Source organism: Mustela erminea, chromosome 13 (genome assembly GCF_009829155.1).
Source record: "Mustela erminea isolate mMusErm1 chromosome 13, mMusErm1.Pri, whole genome shotgun sequence".
In the NCBI taxonomy this organism is placed as follows: domain Eukaryota; kingdom Metazoa; phylum Chordata; class Mammalia; order Carnivora; family Mustelidae; genus Mustela; species Mustela erminea.
The window spans coordinates 78,288,311-78,304,703 of record NC_045626.1 but is presented as its reverse complement, the minus strand read 5'-3'; the positions used below and the strand labels follow the sequence as shown (position 1 = coordinate 78,304,703).

The window sequence follows — 16,393 nt, the reverse complement described above, 5'->3', positions numbered from 1 at the left end:
GCACACATTCCTGTTAGACAGTAATTTTGTTTGACTCCCTTTCTTCTGCGTTGATCACTCATCTTCCTGCACACGTGGCGCTTTGACCTTACCGGAAGTGGAAGTTTCAGGAGTCCAAGCCTGGTGGCGCTCTTGTCAGTGTATGAGTAATAGGAATGCATCAGAGCTGTCCTTATGGAGCACTTTACTGGGGGCCTGGACAAGTGCTTTCCGCACATGACCTTTTTTAACACAGTCAACACACCCACGTGAAGTGTGTCTTGGTTCCCATTTTAGCAAATGAGGAAGTTGAGACTTGGAGGAAAAAAGCTTCACCTCTGCCCCACATTCATCCATTTCCTTTTCTTGTTGGCTTCCCCCATCCTCACATAGACTACCGAAGTATAAAAGAGGCTAGGTTGTCATCTGAGCCAACCCCCCCCTGTTTTCCACACCTGGAAACCGACACAGAGAAGGGAAGCAACTTACCCAAGATCACACTGCTGATTAATGGTAGAGCAGAGACTAAATCCAGGTCTCGCAACTCTTCACCCAAGGACCCAGGCTGAGGCTGAAGGGCATGGGTAGGAGATTTGGGTTTGAATTTTAGCTCTGGGTTTTCAAGCTGTGTGATCTTAGGCAAGTCGTGCAACCTGTCTTTCTGGGCTCCAACCTAGAAAGTGGGGATGATAATGACAGCCACCTCAGCCACTCCTTGTGGGGATTAAATGAGGTCAAGTAAACAAAGCAGCCACAGCAATGACCCTCATGCTTGAGACAATGACCCTCATGTCTGGGTCACTCTAGCACTTTAGAAAACACATCCCCCATTGCTAGTTGCCCACGTTAGGGCCATTGTTATTTCGGGAGTTGTCTGCCCCACCTGCTTCCATCCCAGTATGCCTTGAAGGTAAACCCACAGCAAAGCAACTTTCCAAGGGTACCCCTGCCACTAGGCGCAAACCTTGAAATTCAAGACAAGCAGACGTCCAAGCATATGTTCTACACCTTACTGATGCCTCAATAGAGAAGAATTTGAAATCCTGCCCCCCACCCCCATGGGCTATGTTTGAGAAACCCACTGGCCTGTGGGGATGGACAGGGACTTGCTCTCCACACTCCCTGCCCCAAGCCCCAGGGATTTGCATACTATAGGCATACTTTAAATGCTTATTGAATGAGCAGTTGTTGTCTCCTTATTTCTCAGTGCAACATATTAATCTCTATAATCAAACTAATAACATTTGTAGTTTAGAAATTAAAGGATTCTGCAAAGTTGGCCACAAAATACAGTAGTCTCCTATTTTCTACCTCATTTCCCTCCGAGAAGCAACATTGCACCTCTTAGCTGATTATTTTGCTATTTCTTTTTTATCTCTGCTTAGTGCTAATGCTCGATATTTAATTTCTATGCATTCCTTATTGAATTCTGACCATGGCAATCCTCCTCTCCTCCCCAATATAGTTATTTCTTAATTCTGATTCGGTCAGTATTCAGTGTTTACATTAGTATGGCTATGTAAACTCTAGTCACAGCTGAGCCCTGTTGTAAAGTGTGATTGCTTTTTTTTTTTTTTTCCTTGACAGCGTTCCCCCCAGGAGTTAATAATTGTCTTGTATTCTGTTGTATGCTTGGTTTCCTAGGTGCTTACTAGGAATTCAACCTCAAAGCCTTCACCAAGTGTTTAAATTCCCTTTAAGACATTCAGAGACAAGAGGTAGATTTCATCACCTGGAAAAAACCTTCCTGTCCTGGGGACTTCTGACCTGGTTGCCCACCCTGGATGGGTCCCCCAACCCCGACCTGGTCCAACACAGAGCTGTCCCTCGGAAGTCTTCCTTCACCACCATCCTGGGGCTCCCCTTTGTCACTGTTTGGGTTTGGATCTCTCATTCTTATGTCCTTTGTCTTCCTTTTTCTCTGCTCCCCCATTTTGGCAAAGCGTGTCTTGCAGTTAACTTACCAAGCATGATTAAAAACACTTTCATTCTGTTCTCTTGCTTCATTGATGGTTTGGCTGGTACAACTACATTTCTAATTCCCAGAATTTAAGCCCATACATTTCCAGAATTGAAAAGGCCCACAAAGCACTTATATTTCAGCCAACCCCTCCCTTCCTTAACCTTCATTTCAAGAGGTTCTGTGTGCTGCTAAATTCATTATTCTCAGGTTTCTCCACTGTCAGTTTTAAGATTCAGGTTTTGTTTTGTTTTCATTTACTTTCCAGCTTCTAAAATCTGGTTGTTCCCTCTCTGGTGTTTTCCATTGTGGAGGGTTTAATTCTAGCTTGGAAATCATTCTCCTTCAAGATTTTGATGGTATTGTTTATTGCTGTCTAGCTTCCGATGTTGTCCTGGAGAAGTCGGAAGCCGTTCTGATTAATTTATTCTTTGATCTTTTCCCCCCAGCTTTGTTGAGATTATAATTGACTTACCATCGTGTCGGTTCAGGGCGTACAACGTGATTTGACGTACTAGCATATTGTGAAGTGATTACCACAATAAGGTTAGAACCTATCCATCGTCTCAATAGGTGTACCGTGTGTGTGTGTGTGTGTGTGTGTGTGTGTGTGTGGTGAGAACTTTTAAGGTCTACTCTCCTAGAATCCTTCAGGTATACAGCACAGTATTTATTAACTGTCCGTTACATCCCCAGGATTTATCTAAAATAGGAAGTTTATACCCCTTGGCCACCTCCACTCTTTTCCTCCACCCCCCCACCCTGCTCCTGCCTCCAGCAACTACCAACCTCCTCTCTCTTTCGAGGAGCTCGATTTTTTTTTTTCTTTTAGATTCCACATAGAAGTGAAATTATAGTATTTGTCTTTCTTGGACTTACTTCACTTAGCATACTGCCATCGGTGTTCATCCATATCGTTGCAAATGGTGAGATTTCCTTTTTTATGGCTGAATAATATTTCAGTGTATATGTATACCACTTTTTAAAAATCCATTCATTCATCACTAGGCACTCAGGTTCCTTCCATGTCTTGACCATTATGAATAATGCAGTGGTAAACATGGGGGTACAGATACGTTTTGAGACAGTGACTTCATCTCCTTTGGATATATACCCAGAAGTAGCATTGCTGGATCACATGGTAGTTCTGTTTTTTGGAAGGAGCCTTCATACAGTTTTCTGTAGTGACTACACCAATTTCCGTTCCCACCAACAGTGCCAAAGAGTTGCCAAAAGGGTTCTTTTTTCTCGTGTTGACCTGTACTTGTCATCTCTTATTTTTTTGATTATTCATTTTAATAGGTGTGAGGTGATATCTCATTGTGGCTTTGATTTTCATTTCCTTGATGATTGGTGATGGTGAGCAACTTTTCATGTACCCATAGCCCATTTGTGTATCCTTGGTGATCTGACTTTTTAACATCTCTGGAAGCTTGTAGGATCTGTGGTATTTTGAAAATTCATGATAATAGGCCTTATAGTGGGCCCATTGTGCTAAGCAGTTAGCTTTTTCAATTCGGGAAACCTATGTCCTTCAACTCTGAGAATTAAAATACACACACACACACTTCATGGTTAGAGTAGCCAGTCTCTAAGATGGTGCCCATGATCCTTGCCTCCTGGCAGTCATACTGTCTGTACAGTTCTCTGTTGTCATTGGACCAGGGTTGGTCTCTGGGACCAGTAGCATGCAGTAGAAGGGATAGTAATTCAGTTCGGAGATTAGAGTATAAGAGACATAGAGACTTCTGTTTGGTTGTGCTCTTTCTCTTGGATCACTTGCTTTGGGGAAAGGCAGCTACCGTGTGTACAACTGTATGGGGAGACCCATGTGGCAAGGATCTGAGGCCTCCTGCCAACAGCCAGGTAGGCTCTAAGGCTTCTGCCAATAGTCACGTGAGCGAGTCACTTTGGAAGAAATCCTCCAGCCCCAGTCTAGCCTTCAGATGAGACTGTAATGCCCCAGACTGTTTGACTGCAACCTCGAGGGAGACCCTGAGTCAGAACCACCCAACTAAGCTGCTCCCAGGGATTCCTGATCCTCAGACTGGGTAAGAGAATAAGTGTTAGAAACTGCTGGGTACTTGGGATAATTTGTTATGCAGCAATCGATAACTAAAGGATGATTTTTTTTTCCCTTCTATTTTCTCTGTTTCTGCATTCAGGGGTTCCATTACTTGGATAATAGATTTCCTATAACAGTTGTCAGCTTTTCTTGTGTTTCCTGTTTTCTCTTTGTCTTTCTACTTTCTGTTCTGGGATATTCCTTTAATTTTAAATATCTTCTAATGTTTCTATTGAGTTTTACTTTTCTTTTTCATTTAAAAAATCTCTTTTTAAAAGATTTTATTTATTTGAAGGACACCTGGGTGGCTCAGTGGGTTAAGCCTCTGCCTTCAGCGTAGGTCATGATTTCAGGGCCCTGGGATCAAGCCCCGCATCGAGCTCTCTGCTCAGCAGGAAGGCTGCTTCCGCCTCTCTCTCTGCTTGCCTCTCTGCCTACTTGTGATCTCTGTCAAATAAATAAAATCTTTAAAAAAAAAAAAGGCTTTATTTATTTGAGAGAACATGTGAGAGAGAGGGAGCAAAAGCAGGGGTGGGGAAGAGGGAGAAGCAGTCTCCTGGCTGATCAGAGAACCCAATATGGGACCCCATCCCAGGACCCTGGGATCATGACCAGCTGAAGGCAGATGCTTAACCAACTGAGCCACCCAGCTGTCCAAAAATTTGTTTTTAATTTTTTTAAGATTTTATTTATTTAACAGTGAGAAACACAGCAAGAGAGGGAACACAAGCAGGGGGAGTGGGAGAAGAGAGGGAGAAGCAGGCCTCCCACTGAGCAGGGAGCCTGATGTGGGGCTTGATCCCAGGACCCTGGGATTATGACCCAAGCCAAAGGCAGATGCTTAACAACTGAGCCACCCAGGCGCCCCCTAAAATTTTTTTTCAGAACTCTTTTAGTTTTCTTTTTTTAAAATTATTTATTTATTTGACAGAGAGAGATTACAAGTAGGCAGAGAGGCAGGCAGAGAGAGAGAGGAGGAAGCAGGCTCCCTGCTGAGCAGAGAGCCCGATGCGGGACTCGAACCCAGGACCTTGAGATCATGACCTGAGCCGAAGGCAGCGGCTTAACCCACTGAGCCACCCAGGCGCCCCAGAACTCTTTTAGTTTTCTGATTTTGTATCCTTTCTTCTTTTTAAAGAGTAGTACTCATTTCTTGAGTTCTTCCATCCAAAGACCTTTTGTTTTCTCTAGAGAAGAAAACTCTGGTCTTTTGCCAGGGTGGTCTCTTGGCAATTTTGCTGCATAAAGTAGGGAAGCAGATCTGAGGAACTGACAGCTTTTTCTTCTTCTTTTTTTTTTAAGTTTTCATTTACATTCCAATTAGTTAACACAGTGTAATATTTGTTAGGTGTACAATTTAGTGATTCACCACTTTATAAATCACCTGGTGTTCTTGGTGACAGGTGCACTCCTTAATCCCCATTGCCTATTTCCTCTGTCCCTCAGCACCCCCGCCCTGCGGTAATATCGCTTTGTTCTCTGTAGTTCAGAGTCTTTTTCTTAGTTGGACTCTCTTTATGCCCCTCCCCACCCACATGCTTGTTTGTTTTGTTTTTTAAATTCCACATCTAAGTGAAATCATACAATATTTGTCTTTCTGAATTATTTTGCTTAACATAATTCTTTCTAGCTCCATCATGTCATTGCAAGTGGCAAGATTTCATTCTTTTTTGATGGCTGAGTAATATTCCATCGTATCTCTATACTACATCTTTATTCGTTCATCAGTCAATGGACACTATGGCTGTTTCCATAGTTGGGCTATTGTAGATAATGCTGCTCTTGTCGATAATGCTGCTCTAAACACCCAGGTGCATGTATCCCTTTGGGTTAGTAACTGTATATTCTTTGGGTAAATACCTAGTAGTGTGATTGCTGGAAACTGACAACTTCTTTTAATTCTTTTTTTTTTTTTAATTTTATTTATTTATTTGACACACAGAGATCACAAGTAGGTAGAGAGGCAGGCAGAGAGAGAGGGGGAAGCAGACGCCCTGCTGAGCAGAGAGCCTGAAGCAGGGCTCGATCTCAGGACCCTGAGATCATGACCTGAGCCGAAGGCAGAGGCTTAACCCACTGAGCCACCCAGGCACCCCGAAACTGACAGCTTCTTAAACTGAATTTCAACCAGTCCCACTGCCTTAATCCTCATTTCTAGATATACCTTTGTTTCTCATTGGGTGCTGCTAACCTAGGAGTCTTGGCTTTCTCCACTGTTAGCTTAAAATTTTATTGTTGTTGTTGTTTTCATCTACAACTTCTACAGTTCGTTTTTTTCCTCACCTGTTGTTTCCACCAGAACTCCACCACTGTTTAAGTCCTTAAAACAGAGCAAAACAAAAACACCCTTATAGTTGTTTCAGTGGGATTTCATGGAAAAAAGAACAGATATGTATACTTAGCCAACTCTCTTTACCTCCACCTTGATGCCTTGCCTGCCCCCACCTGTCTTTGGGACCTTCTGTGACTTATTCAACATCCTCAAAACAAGGAAAGGGGCACTGTCTTTCAGTCCCTGTGGTTCTGAGATGATAATCTGTGAACAGGTGCAGTGGGAGCATTAGTAGGTCATTTCCAAATTATCAGTATATTCTTATTTATCGCAGAGCTGCGGGTCTGTGTCTGAAAACCTGTCAGTGACCTTTAACTGCGCACTTTTGACTTCAGAACTGAGTGACAGGATTTAAGAGGAAGAATTTACATACATGCACCTTGAAGGTCCGAATGTGTTTATATAATACAATGCCTCTGGGCTTATATGTATAAACACACATCACGAAAATGAGCCTCCTTGCCAACCAAGACCCACCTTCGGACTGTGGGTGAGTTGAGAAGCATGAAAAATGTTTAGCCTAAAGTCTGTTTAAATATTCATGACGTCTTCAAAGCAAAGCTGTTGGGAAAGACTAAGCCACCTGGAACACAGCTGTGATGGTACAATAAGGCATCTTAAAAAATCACATAGTGTCATGCCGGGCAGGGAAGAATATTCAGGTGACCTAGCCCAGGCCCCTGGTGCCCACTATAATAAAAACTATTTTGGACATGTCCATTGTTGGCAAGATAGATTAATACTTAGAGTATAGTACCATCTTGCCAGCTTGAAGATGTTTGTATTTGGGGTTATATAACTTACTTGGGATAACAAATTCCATTTATCTCCTACCTGTCCTTCCTCGGGTTTTCAACATGGCAGTCATGTGGTGTCCTCATCACTGCTCTCCCCTTGTATGCAGAGAAGACATTACTAATCAGTCTTGACCCTCATTCTCTTTAGACCCAGATGGGAGGACTCAGAATGCTTTCTACACAGTGCTCCTTGCAGCTACTAGCAGCTGATTGGGGATGGGGTGTAGTGGCAGGCTCGCCAGATGAAACATGGAAGCCATTGCTGGTTGGTCTTTTATCCCGGTCTCAGTTGAATACACATGGTTCACATTACTTTACCCAGAACCAGTCTGGGCATGGTCCCTCCAGAGCAGACGAAGATAGAATTTTCCCTTTCCTGGGCTAAAAAATCACTTCAGTGATTTTGCTTCGGTTTGTGGACTCTCACCTACTATGGTCATCCTGAGTTTTGGTTTTAATTCCAAGGGTTTACGCTCTTGTGCACTCGCTTTATTCAACTGAATAGCACACTTTATCCTATCACATGCCATCCTCTTTTTACTCTACAGTGGGGGTCAGCAAACTACAACCTATAGGTCAAATCCAGCCTGCCCCCATTTTTGTAAATAAAGTTTTATTGGAGGTTTATGTCCTATCCATGACTGCATTCCTACCACAAGGGCAGAGTTGAGTAGTTGCTGCAGTAACTCTCTGACCCACAATGCCAAAAATACTTACTATCTTGCCTTTTACAAAAAATCTTTCCTGACCTCGTTCTGAACGATCACACAGAGTTCTTTTGGCTCTCCGCTGTGTTTTCTCCAGGGTATATTCAGCTCTTCTGCAAACCCACTTAATTATGGTTTCACCCAGCCCACATTTATCCCTCGTACTCACAAGGCTCTCCTGAGCTGTGTTAAATGCTCATTGCTATTCAGATATGCTGATAATAACACTTCCTACTATTTGTTGAGCACTTACTATAGCCCAAGCAGTGCCGAGCACTCTATGTACGTTGAGTGAACAAAAGGAAACAAATGGCCTAGGGTGGTGCATTGCATAGGGTAGTTACTCAATTATGTTTAATTTTCACAACAACCTTATGAAGGTATCATGAAAGAATGGCTTACTCAGGGTAGCCAGGCTGGTAAATGGCAGAACTAGATGGAGTCCAACTCAATTTGGATTGATTCCACAACTTGTGACCTTTCCAATAAACTTTGTGGTTCCTTTCTATTACATTTTTCCTGACTTGCCAGTTTGGTAATCTTTCAGGTAATTAGAATAATGGGCACTATATAAATAAAATGTATAGACATGCATTGTGTAATGTAATATCTCAGATCCTCCTAACAAACATGCGGGTTGGATATTATTCCCATTTTACAGTGGAGAAACTGAGTCTGAGAGAGTGTCATACAAGTAGTAAGCTGTTTGTCAGCACAGTTCTAAGTTAGTATGAATTAAGATCTTTACACCACACTGTTGTGATACCCAACTATAGTATGTGGCTGTTCAGCAGTGTCTACAATACATCGTTATAGAGCACTCACTCTAAACCGGGTACTGTGCTCAACCCATGATACATTCTTTTTACAATGAGTTCCTCTTCTAAGGAAGACTAATTGTCTAATGTTTGTTTTTAATTTGGTATACGTGTTAACAGATATTTGGGGTCACATTCTCAACTCTCCCTGAAAAAATTGCAATCCAAGTTTTGTTTTGTTTTGTTTTAGTTTGGTTTTTTTGTACTTTGAGTTCCTTGTCTGTGAGATGGGAAAGAAAAGATCTCTTTTGTTTTGTTTTCTTTTACATCTTCCAATTTTCTGTTTCTGAAATTTCCAGCAAGAGAGTTGACATTGGGGGTTGCCTGGGTGACTCAGTTGGTTAAGCAACTGCCTTCAGCTCAGGTCATAATCCTAGAGTCCCGGCATTGAGTCCCACATTGGGCTCTTAGCTCAGCAGGGAGTCTGCTTCTCTCTCTGACCCTCTTCCCTCTCATGCTGTCTCTCACGCTCTCTCAAATAAATAAATTGAATCTTAAAAAGAGAGAGAGAGAGTTGGCATTGAACAGAAATGGCCAAGAGGGAGTCTGTGGGTAGGATCTAGCCTCTTGGCTTTTACACAGTGAATTGTAAGAAATTGAGTTAATTAAAAAATTCTTAGATTAACAAATTTTTGAACTTCTCCTAAATAATGAGATAACTTGACAAGACAGTTTGTTGCCCCACATGGACACATGGCTGGAGCTGAGTAGAAGCTTCTCCCTTTAGACAGAGGACATGCTGGTAATCAGTCCTCAGCGTGCTGTTGTTTTCCTGACACTGAAGTCATGTCTGTTCTTTTCATTGTGGTGGTTTTTTAAATGTTCAGTTAGCCACTGCAGAATACATCGTTAGTTTTTGATGTCGTGTTCAGTGATTCATTAGTTACAAATAAGACGCAGTGCTCTTCACAACACACTCCCTCCTCAATACCCGTCACCATGGCACGTCAGTTCTATTTAAAATGTCCCATTTTAGGGGCACTTGGGTGGCCCAGTCGGTTAAGCATCCAAGTCTTGATTTTGGCTCAGGTCATGATCTCAGGGTTGTGAGATCAAGCCCGTCTTGGACTGAGTACAGAGTCTACTTGTCCCTCTCCCTCCTCCTCTGCCCCCCTTCCTGTTCAAGCATGCTTCCTCTTTCTGAAATAAATAAAAATCTTCTTTTAAAAAAAGGTTTCAGGGGTGCCTGGGTGGCTCAGTGGGTTAAGCCTCTGTCTTCAGCTCAGGTCATGATCTCAGGGTCCTGGGATCGAGCCCCATGTCGGGCTCTCTGCTCAGCAGAGAGCCTGCTTCCCCCTCTCTCTCTGCCTGCCTCTCTGCCTACTTGTGATCTTCCTCTCTGTCAAATAAACAAATAAAATCTTAAAAAAAAAAAGGTTTCATTTTATTTTTTTTTATTTTTTTTTTTTAAAGATTTTATCTATTTATTTGACAGAGAGAGATCACAGGTAGGAAGAGAGGCAGGCAGAGAGAGAGAGGAGGAAGCAGGCTCCCTGCTGAGCAGAGAGCCCGATGCGGGACTCGATCCCAGGACCCTGAGATCATGACCCGAGCCGAAGGCAGCGGCTTAACCCACTGAGCCACCCAGGCGCCCCAAAAGGTTTCATTTTAATCATTTACTTTGCCCTCTGATCTTTGTAGACAGTTAAATTTGTAACTTCATTCAGTCAAGCAGGAGAGATTTCAGCTGGGTATAAAAAAGAATATCATCTACAAGGTGAAATGTGTTTTAGAAGCTTGATTGAACTGAATTGATAGAAAACCTTCACTTCCTGATTCTGTGTATTTTGAAGGAATTTATTTTTACATCTGAATAGGACATTTGAAAGGAAAGTTACTTTTAATCTATACACATATGCAACTATAGTCTGTGATGTCTACCTATTTATTGAGGGCATAATATTACCTTTGTAAAGTTACAGGGGAACCATGATTCTGTTCAGATCCCAGCTAGTCATGCTGAGATGCACCTAGTACCTTGGACAGCACCATCCCCACTTCAGCGCAATTGCAATTCTTTTGCAGGGGAACTACTGTATTTAGCCCACTTAAATTCCAGCCAACTCTGAACTCTTCCTTTTTAAATGGTAGTCACTCCTATAAAGGGAAACAATAAATGAGAGAATGGGTAACTACCAAAATGTCTGTTCTTCAGGATGGTTTAATTATTTCCTTTCTATACATTTTTTATTTATTTACTGCTTGTTTTAAAGGACTGAACGGTGGTAGGGTTTTTTTGTTGTTGCTGTTGTTTGTTTGTTTTTGTTTTTTTCCTCCATATTAAAAGTTACAAAGTATTTGCTTTTTGTTTTCTGAACTACTGTTTCAGTAGTGCCTGGAACATAGGGAATGATCTGTAATGCTCATAGAGTGAATGTGTTCTTCTCCTATGGTAACATTTAGAGTTGCTTATCTCACTCACAAAAGGCATGGTGCTAATGGGAAAGAGGAATAGTGTTTGATCCCCTTCTGGAAAGTTTATTTTTTTTTTTAAGATTTTATTTATTTGACAGACAGAGACCACAAGTAGGCAGAGAGGGAGTGGGAAGCAGGCTCCCTGCTGAGCAGAGAGCCCGATTTGGGGCTCGATTCCAGGACCCTGGGATCATGACCTGAGCTGAAGATAGAGGCTTTAGCCCACTGAGCCACCCAGGTGCCCACCCTTTTTATGTGCTTTCTGAAATTGGCTACATTACCTCTCCCTGCCAGCTTTGTTCACTGGAATGAGTGATATAAGAAAATCAGATTCTAGCATCTTCCCCCACTCACAACACGTGTGCGCATGTGCGCACGCGCGTGTGCGTACACACACACACACACACACACACACTGAAATTCAAAGTGTACTTCCCCCAAAGACACAGCACATATCATCAACACCAAAGTCATTCCTGAGTATAGGTCCTTGCTCAAACTCCACATTTCACAACTCATTCTTTGGCAGCAAACTGGCATCACTTAGATCTTGTGAGGCCAAGCAGAAATCTCCTTCCCCAACCACACTACTCCACATTAATATCATTTCTCCTTCAAGCTCTTAGCACTTACTCTCTGTACTACTCACTTGGCAGGTAATCATGCACATCTCTTGTTCTGTTATTTAAATCTGGTATTTAACCTTTCCTGTGTTGGTTTCTTTACCTCTCTTCTGGATCATATGCAAATCAAGTATAAGGAAAGGTGCATATTAGTGTGGTTCCCTGAGCATAGCAAATCTGTTTCTTACTTTATCCTAGAGGTATGCTTTGAGGCAAATTTGGGTCCAGTTAGCTTATTTATGAGGTGATCCCCTTGTAAGTTAGGTGAGGGAGTAGGAAAGTGAGATAGGCAAGGGAAGAAAAACAGGCAAAAGGATGTGGTAGGGAGTGGGTTATCCCAGTGGGCAACTGCACCATACTGCTGGGGACCCTCTGAGATAGCACGGTCCAGCAGAAATATAATTCAATCCACAAATGCCAGCCACATTAAAAAGAGAAACTGATGAAATATATATATATATATATATGTATATATATATATATACATATATATATATATATATATATATATGTATATATATATATATACATATATATATATATATATATATATATAAAATTTAACTCAGTGTATCCACAGCAGCACTTAAGTATATAATCAGTGTAAAATATTGTGGTTGATTGATTGAAAATCTCTGGATTCCAGCCATGGCAGCCTTTTCACCATAGTTTTGCTGTCAGCATTAAGGACTGTCATATGTGGTTGTACAGGTTGAGCCCTGCATAACTCTAGGGGGCACCACTTACCTAGACTTCATAGACTGAGATATGCGTGGTACCCTTAAAGTTGTGCAGTGCCCAACCTGCATAACTCCTCATGCGAGGGCTGTCAGCCTGTTACCTCTTGACCATAACTATGCTCATCACTTTGGGGAGAAGAATAGAAGATTGTTAGAGCAGACATATTCACTTGGGCTCAGCTCTGATATTCTGTCTTTTAAGGGTCACTGAACACTTCAAGCACCTGACACTGTTTCTTCGCAAGCCAGCGTCATAACTAATCAGTGGAAGCCAGCACCTCCAGAGCCCTACAATCACTCTGAAGGAGGCAGCTTCACACCCACAGCTAATTTTAGCATGCAGTCTGCAGAGGTACCAAGGAGTCTCTGCCAAGCACCCTTACAGACATGGCTTGGAATTAAATCACCCAAACTGGGTCTGGGAGGTGGGATGGAGCAAAGTCTGTGACCCAGAGCTTCCTCCCCAGTGGTAGGCTTCCCCACTCCCTCTTGCCCAGACCTCCCTTTCTCTGCTGGGTTTCCTCACCTACAAGGTATCTGGCTGCAAGTCTCCAAACTCTAGAATTGCTGCTCTAGAGTTGCTTGCCAGAGTTGTTTGCTCAGTTGTTGTTCCTCTGTGGTGGGTAACAGGCCATACAAAGAGAATCAAATTGGTCTGATTGGTAGCATCTAGGAAAAAAAAATAGTCAAAGCATTGTGCAGGGAGGAAGTCATGGAATTAGTTGAATACGGAATTGGAAAGCAAATCAGAAGTCAAGCATTCCAGCCATCTCCTGTTACAAGCAGGAGAATCAGAGAGGTTGAGGAGCCTTTCAGGGTCACATGGTAGGTTAAGTGGCTAATATTCCATTGTGTATATGGTCCACATCTTTTTTACGCAATTGTCTATTGAAGGGCATCTTGGCTTTTTCCACATTTAAAAAACCAGTTAGATTTTTATCATTTGCATCTGAAACCAAATGACAGGTAAGCTAGCTTTGAAGCACCAATGAAACAACCTACAGATTACTTTATACCTTCAGTATCTCTAATGGTGGGATGTTCACCCACCTCTAAGCTCAGGGAGGGCGATGTCTCTCCAGTTCTCCAGTTTGATGGGATAAACGTTGATGAGCCTAAACTTAATGTAGTGATTTTATTTTCTGGCCAATGAGTAGTTGATACAACTCAGGTGAATGAGGCCCAGGGGGCAATTTGCTATCTGGATGCTAGGGTAGGTTTTCCTCTTGGGTGCAAAGAGGTACATTTCTGTTTCCTGTCTTTGTACATGGCTGTGTGGGGATGTGATGGCTGGATCTGCAGCAATCAGCTTGAGGCCATGAGGAGATAAATCTGAGGATAGGAGCTGGCATGCCAGTGGTGGTAAAGCAGAGAGATTGAAAAAGCCTGTGTCCTTGGTGTTTTTATTGAACTACTAAACTTCATTATTTCCGGACTTTTAAAAATGTGAGACATATTATTTTTTGACCACTTTTCATTTGCTGTTTTTACTTGTAGCCAAAACCAATTTGACTGAAGTTAGTTTTTTAAATGTATTTTTAAGTAGAAAAGAGAAGTGAGAACTTTGAAATCTTACAGGGAAGACCAATATGTAAAATAATTTTATAGGGAGTTATGATAACTAAAAATGTTCCCAGACATTGTCAAATGTTCTTTAGGCTGAAAGAGTTGTCCCTAGTGGGGTGAGAACCACTAAATTAGCATTACTTCCTTCTCAGCTGTTTTGTAACAGTAGATTTGCTATATTGTTGGGATGGTCTTGAGATGTTCTTAGAGACAAAGAGTTACAGAAAATAACAGGACATGGAGAGGATGTGGAGAAATTGGAGCTCTTGAATGTGGCTGTGGGGAATGAAACATGGTGCAGCCACTGTGGAAGACAATTTGATGTTTCTTTACAAAGTTAAACATAGATGGGCACCCTGGATGGCTCAGTCAGTTTAAACATCTGCCTTCGGCTCAGGTCATGATCCCCTGGATCCTGGGATTGAGCACCACATCGGGCTCGCTGCTCAGCAGAGAGCCTGCTTCTCCCTTCCACTCTGTGCTTTCTCTTACTCTCTCTCAAAAAAAAAAAAAAAAATTTTTTTTAAGAAATCTTAAAAAAAAAATAAAAATAAATTTAAAAAGTTAAATCTAGAATTACCCTGTGATTCAGCAGTTCCATTCCTAGGTATGACTCCCCAAGAGTTAAAAGCAGGGACTCAAACAGATCTTCCTATTCTGATGTTCATAACATTATTTGCCATAAGTAAAAGGTGGAAGCTACCCAAGCGTCCACTGACAGATGAATGGATAAGCAAAATGTGGCATATCCTTACCATAGAATATTACTCAGCTGTAAAAAGGGGTGAAGTTCGGACATAGGCCACAATAAGTGAATTTCATTGTGCACCTTGAAAACCTTAAGCTACATGAAAGAAGCCAGACACAAAAGGACAAATATTACATGATTCCATTTACAGCAGCCTCCTTCCCTCAGTCACAGGTTTGCTTTCTGTGGTTTCAGTTACCTGTGGCCCCCTGTGGCCTGGAAGCAGGAGATCCTCCTCCTCCCATACCATCAGAAGGTCAGGGTAGCCTGACGCTGAGTCACCATGCCCGGGTCACGCACCTCACTCCCACCTCGTCACGCGGGCATGTTACCCTCTCACAGCATCCCAGGAAGAAGGGTGAGTTCAGTTGAGTCACAAAGTTTGGGAGAGAGCGAGACCACATTCAGAGGACTCTTTATTACAGCGTGTAGTTACACTTGTTTAATTTTATTACCCGTTATTGTGGTTAATCTCTTACTATGCCTAATTTATAAATTAAATTTTATCACAGTTATGTATGTATAGGAAAAAAAAAACATATATAGGGTCTGATAATATCTGTGGTGTCAGGCATCCCCTAGGGGTCTTGAAACAGATCTCCCATGGATAAGGGGGGACTACTATATATGAAATCTCTAGAACAGGCAAATTCATAGAAACAGAAAGTAGAGTAAAGGTTACCAGAGGCTGGCAGAGAGGAGAACGGGGAGTTATTGCTAATGGGTATAGAACTTCTATTTGGGGTGATGAAAATTTTTGAAAATAGGTAGTTGTATTGGTTGCACAACATTGCAAGTGTAATTAATGCCATCAGATTGCATGTTCACATCTGGTTACAATAGCAATCTTTATGTTTTCTCTATGTGTTTTACAGAACATACACATATAAATACATAAATATCTATTAAAATTTGTTTTTATTTTACAGATACAATTATAATACATTCCTACAATAAAGAAAAAAATTTTTAAAAACCCAGATGAGTTCAAGTCATCAACTTTTGTCAAGTTCTGTAGTGTTGGGTACAGTGTGTCACCAGGATTCTCTGGTACATGATAGAACACTGTGGGGGAGGGAAGGAGTAGGTGGGACTCAGGGACTCCTGCTGTGTTCTGGCCATCAAGATTGGAGTCTGTGGACTTCCGAGACATCCATGCTGTAGTTAGCGGTTCTGTCCAATATTTGCCGTGTATCAGGCGCCGTGCGAAGGTCTTTATACAGGTCACCTCATTGAGCTCTCGGGACAGCTCTGAAGAGTAGGTGCTCATATTGCCCCATTCTATGTGTGAATAAACTGAGGCTCAGAGAAAGGGGTAGAGCCAGTATTCGTAGAAACCCAGAGAGTCGGGACCATACGAGTCCCATGCATTTAGCCACAGGACCCTGTTTTCTGTTGCCCAAATCCCTCTTTTGGAATAAAAAGCCCATTTTGAACAAAATGAAGCTGTTAGTGGCTTCAAAGCAACTGTGGTCTTTCTGACTTCATGTTTTGTTTTGTTTTGTTTTTTTAATCACATTTCACAGAAGGATGTATTTTATCTGTTTTCCACCGAACAACATCCGTTAGATCAGGAAGGAGGCCACAGCCCGTGGGCTTTCTGGCAAGTGGGCTAGGGTTCTCCTGAGATATGAGGTTACTGT

The 16,393-nt window shown here is 42.1% G+C and overlaps 1 protein-coding gene across 11 annotated transcripts in view; it reads left to right on the top strand.

Moving 5' to 3' along the window:
* SUDS3 (SDS3 homolog, SIN3A corepressor complex component) overlaps positions 1-16,393 on the top strand; it is a 205,847-nt gene that overhangs the window by 39,885 nt on the left and 149,569 nt on the right. Inside the window, exon 13 of one of the 11 annotated variants that reach the window (XM_032309231.1) lies at positions 14,946-15,148. The exons of 9 other annotated variants lie outside the window; for them this stretch is intronic. In XM_032309231.1, coding sequence (XP_032165122.1) covers positions 14,946-15,021 — 76 coding nt within the window. In that variant the 3' untranslated portion in view covers positions 15,022-15,148. Of the gene's footprint in view, positions 1-1,623; positions 2,048-14,945; positions 15,149-16,393 lie in introns of those variants that run through there. One more of the 11 variants, XM_032309225.1, reaches the window with a different exon arrangement.